General features: G+C 40.0%; 1 protein-coding gene across 1 annotated transcript in view; it reads right to left on the reverse strand.

Annotated features, from left to right (window-relative positions):
• Positions 1-4,866, reverse strand: part of LOC107663691 (DNA polymerase alpha catalytic subunit-like) — a 68,378-nt gene that overhangs the window by 27,937 nt on the left and 35,575 nt on the right. Inside the window, exons 31-33 of the mRNA XM_016453969.1 lie at positions 4,390-4,521; positions 4,122-4,296; positions 2,152-2,333 (exon numbers count right to left, since the gene is read on the reverse strand). Of these exons, the coding sequence (XP_016309455.1) occupies positions 2,152-2,333; positions 4,122-4,296; positions 4,390-4,521 (489 nt within the window). The remainder of the gene's footprint in view (positions 1-2,151; positions 2,334-4,121; positions 4,297-4,389; positions 4,522-4,866) is intronic.

Raw genomic sequence — 4,866 nt, forward strand, 5'->3', positions numbered from 1 at the left:
CGATGCAAGTGCGTGCCGAACCTTGGGTGGAGAACCGTTTGATTTTTTACCGAGAACTGTTCCACCCCTAATGAGCACACAGGGCTGCCCAATCTGTGAACAAACCACTCCGTTGTGGTTTCTTAAAGGTGGGGTAAGCGATTTTTCAAAAACGCTTTAGAAAACTGATTCGGGCCGAGTAGCAAAACAAACTTGTAGCCAATCAGCAGTAAGGGGCATGTCTACTCATGATGTGGAGGAGAGAGCATTCAGAGCACAGAACGGACATTAGCGAGCAGAGCGACAGAAAGATAGAGATGGCGGATAAAAAACAAGAGGAAAACGTCTGCGGAACAAAAGAAGGCTTAAGGCAATAAGGCAAGGGCAAGAAGTAGGACCCGTGTAAATATCGGATCAGATATCTGGAGAGAACTCAAGGAGCGGAAGGCCTGCGATCGGAAGCCGAGGTTGCTTTGTTTATTCTCGATAGGTGAGTAACACCGTGTCTGCGCCGCAACAGCTAAAGTCTGTCTAGTACACTGGGCGCGACAAAGTTTTGACAAAGCAACTGTTGAAAATCATTTGAAATTTGTGTCAATAAGTCATGAATAGAATGCAGCAGCAGTTTTCTGTCGGGGATTTGTCGTCACTGAACCTCTGGATATAACCAAATCGAACTGAACAGAGAAATGTTAGAATACTGTAATAAACAAACAAACAAACAAAAATAAATAAATAAAAACAAAACCCAATCATTGCCTGGGTTGCGTATGTATGTGTGGGGTAGGGGCGTGTATGTTTTGGTGATTTCAAATGTCAACATTGGCTACCAGAAATCGCTTACCCCACCTTTAATGACTCAATTGAACTGCCTGGCGAATCAAACACAACAGCCTGAATAATGGACTGAATCAGTCAGACAACTCACTTCCTTACTGAATCAGCCTAGATTACCTATTTGGTCACTGAACCTCTGGATATAACCAAATCGAACTGAACAGAGAAATGTCAGAATACTGTAATAAACAAACAAACAAACAAACAAAAATAAATAAATAAAAACAAAACTTAAATTAAATTGTAATTGTACTTAGATAAATATCTGCAACAGAGTTCAAAGTTTTTGTTGCAATGTAAATGACTAAATAAATTAATGGTTTCTTTATCAAAGCGTTTCAAAGCGTTAGTAAAATTGTGTCAGTTTTTTAGTAAAGTGGAAAGCAATTAATCTAAGATCCATACTGCATAGAGTTGCTCTTCATGACAAAAGGAATAGGGAAAAAGGGGGACTGAACTTAATTCAAGTGTCATTTTTGGCATGAAATAAACAACAAAGTTGTTTAGTTGAGTACTGGTGGTCAGTGCCATCTGCTCCAAAAACAACCCTGTAGGAATCTCTCTCTCTCACACACACACACACACACACACACACACACACTAAAATCCATGTTTCCTAAAAACACAATGAGCAAAACAAAACCAAACAAAAAACTAAGTTGTTACAATCTATTGATCAGTCTGTACCACATTCATAGCCTTGTTTTCATTCATGTCAGTTTAAATATGGTGTTTACCCTTATTAAAGTCCATTAGGGATTGTAACGCCTGTTTATGTTATAGTGCACATAAATGCCAACCAGTTTTTCCCAGAATTCTTAGTTTTCCCTGGCTGAAGCATTCAAAATCTCCAAACAGCTAGGAGGACAGAGATCAGCCCAGTGGAGAGGGGGGTCAATGTCACTTTTTATGAGTCTCGGACAAGAGAAAGCTGTGCGTGAGCATGTGTGTGTGTGCGGACCCTTAATTAGAGGCAGATTACACATGCTCCTCTAGCCCCCGCTGACCTCGGCCTGGAGTATGACATACATCCTGTGTACTGAAGAGCTCCAGGAATATACCCCGGCAAAACCTCTCTCCCCCTGCCCAGCTCTGCCAAGCCTCTATAAATAAAGTGTGTGGTTCTGAAATTAATAGGCCGGTAAAAGCCTGAAGCAAAGGAAGTAATCACCTGCGCAGCTCAAATTTATTGTTGCTTGTCATTACACAATATTTAACAGGAAGTTAAGGTAGGACGCAATTGAATGGTGAGAATTGGGATGGACTGCTTGGCATTTTGCTCACTGATAAGATCAGGTCTGCTAATGGATGTGAATATGAGGGCTGATAACTCACCGCTCCTTCAAACACGTTGTTGTAGATGTTTTTGGTACCACAGTCAGGGCAAGTGAAAGTAAACCTCTCGCAATCACGGTAGCGCTCTTCGTCAGTGAGCTGGGCCGGAGCGCCCAGAAAATTGTCCCCTTCGTCCTCACGTTGCTGCTGCTGTTGAGCTCGAAAGTGACTTGGGTCGAGCCCTGGACAAGTAGGTAAAGAAAAGTTCAAGTTGTGAATCTCTCTTTTTTTTTAAAAACACTCAAACTACAAGCTGCACATTCAGCATCAAATAGCGAAAGAAATAACAGTAAATAAATACAAAAAAAGTCAGCAGTGCAAGCTTGAGATGCTTTAGGTGGAAATGTACTTCCGGTGTGTTGGCGATAAAGCCATGCAGGCTCAGACTTCCCCACGGATGTATTTATGGACAGTGGAAAGACGGTGATGGAAAGAGGGGTAAAGGGAAAAGCTGAAAGAGGATAGAGGGACAGAAAGAAAGAAGATGGCACGGCTGCAGGAGGCAAGAGGGAGACTAGCAAACGATAAGAATAAACTGGAAACATAATAAGGGGAAAGAGGAGGGGTAGAGAAAGTGCAGCTATCCGATTTTTCCCAGGCAGCTGAGATCATCAAATCATTAAGAGACAGCAGCTGAATCTCCATTTAATCCCTCCAGGTGACACTGAACACTACTAGAGCACGGAAAAACAGCCTACGTCCCCCTGGGTAATTTGGCTAAGTGAATAAATGAGCACATAAGTAAGTGTTGACTATGAGACTTCAAGGATTAACCAGCGTCTCTGAGGATCCAAACCCACTGACGCCCGAGTGCTGCTGCCATCTACAGGTAAACATGCGGCATGTCACACACACACACATCTGCGGCCAAGGGAACAGGGTGGTGCGTGAGGAATGGACACAGAATGTTGTGTGTATTATGAGACTTTTTTACATGACTATGCAAGTAGAAGTTGACTGGGATATTCTGGACGTGAAGGTGGTGTAAATGTGTTGCTAATCGTCAAGTAATTAAGGAAACCAGCTACTTGGTTCTGGTGACACGGTGGCTAGATTGAATTAGTGTCTTGAGTTTTGGACCCAACTGCAGGATACCAAACTACCAGGGTCTGTTGTCATGGAGACAGAGTGGCAGGGTTCATACACTTTTTAAAGAAACTGAATTTCCATCTGGGGGGTAAATGGAATCTCAGCTGCTAGGTAAAAGAAAACAATATATCCACCTTATTTTTCCCGTAAAAGCGGAAAAAAACATTTGTAAATTAAATTTTTCTGGCTTCCGGTGTCATTCGCTTCCAGCTATTTTTAGCTGTACAAAACAGCTCGTTTTGCTGTTTGATATTGCAAACTGGTGTGTCTTACCATATTATTTTAATGTATTATCTTCATTATGAACACACTGGTTTGTAGTGCAAACAGTTTTACCATTTACTACACTTTGTTATTCTTCTCGTTTTTTCCCTACAGCCGCTAATGAACCGTAAGTCTCGCGCATTCACAGAAAACGTTGAAAAATAAGGTGGATATACTTGATATTTTTAAATGCTCCAAAATTAACATGTTTACAAAGCATCTAAACATATAACATTAATCTAAAAAAAATAATACATTTAAGAATAAAATAGATCAGAAATGAAAATTAATTAATGGTTTGTTTTCAACTTAAAACATCAGTTAAATTATGTTCAGACAACATTTTTATTAAATAAAAATAAATGTCTGAAATTAAAATACATGAAATGAAATTAACTAAATAATGGGTTTGTTAATTTTCAAAACACAAGTATGTTCAGATGTGTTCAGATGTCTGTTTACAGTGAGGTGGAAAAACTTAAAAAACAATGAGTATTGGAATACAGGCTGCTCTTCATGGCCAAAAAAAAAAAGAGGGAAAAAAGGGAAACTGATCCTAATTCAAATGTCCTTTCTGGCAAAATATAATGAATACTGATCCAAACAGATAGTCTCACCTAACCATGTAGCAATAAGCACTGCATCAATGCCTTCAATAGGCTCACAGATTCGGCCCACCACAGGGTGCACCTGCTGGGACAGGTAATACTGTGTGTCCAGGCTGAGTCCCGGCTGTTTCTGTAGCTGTTCCAGGGCATAAGCTCTCTGACTGGCTGCCAGGTTTGAACCATCCTAACAGAAGAAAGCACAGGCAGCGGGGGAAGGTTAGTGTGGGTTTACTGACAATTTTTTAGAGTCAGAAGTACAAATACACTGGTTGCTCACCTGACAGATGACATAAGAAACAGTGTCACCCGCTTTAACCTTCTTCCCACCCTGGGAGTTGATCCAGAGGGCAACATGGACGTGGGGGAGACTCTTCTTGTCAGGGTAGTCCTGAGGATCCTTTGTCAGTGACTTAAAAAGGAAAAAACAAAAACAAAAAACTTATTCTCTTGAACAAACTTCATGACACCCATGAAATATTGTACTCATGACCTTAAAAAAAATCAGTTATTTCAATTTTTTAAATTGTTTAAAATATTAAAATTAATTAAAAAATAAACGTATGATTCACATAATACATTTATGAAGTTACAGCCCTAAAATATTTTTGTTTCAAATAAAAGCTGTTCTTTTAAAATTTATATTCCAAGAATCCTGAAAAAAATGTATCATTGTTACTAGGGATGCACTGATACCACTTTTTTCCAGTACTCGCCCGATACCGATACTTTTATTTTTGGTACTTGCCGATACCGA

The sequence above is a fragment of the Sinocyclocheilus anshuiensis genome, unplaced genomic scaffold, assembly GCF_001515605.1.
Source record: "Sinocyclocheilus anshuiensis isolate Anshui unplaced genomic scaffold, SAMN03320099.WGS_v1.1 scaffold928, whole genome shotgun sequence".
Lineage (NCBI taxonomy): Eukaryota > Metazoa > Chordata > Actinopteri > Cypriniformes > Cyprinidae > Sinocyclocheilus > Sinocyclocheilus anshuiensis.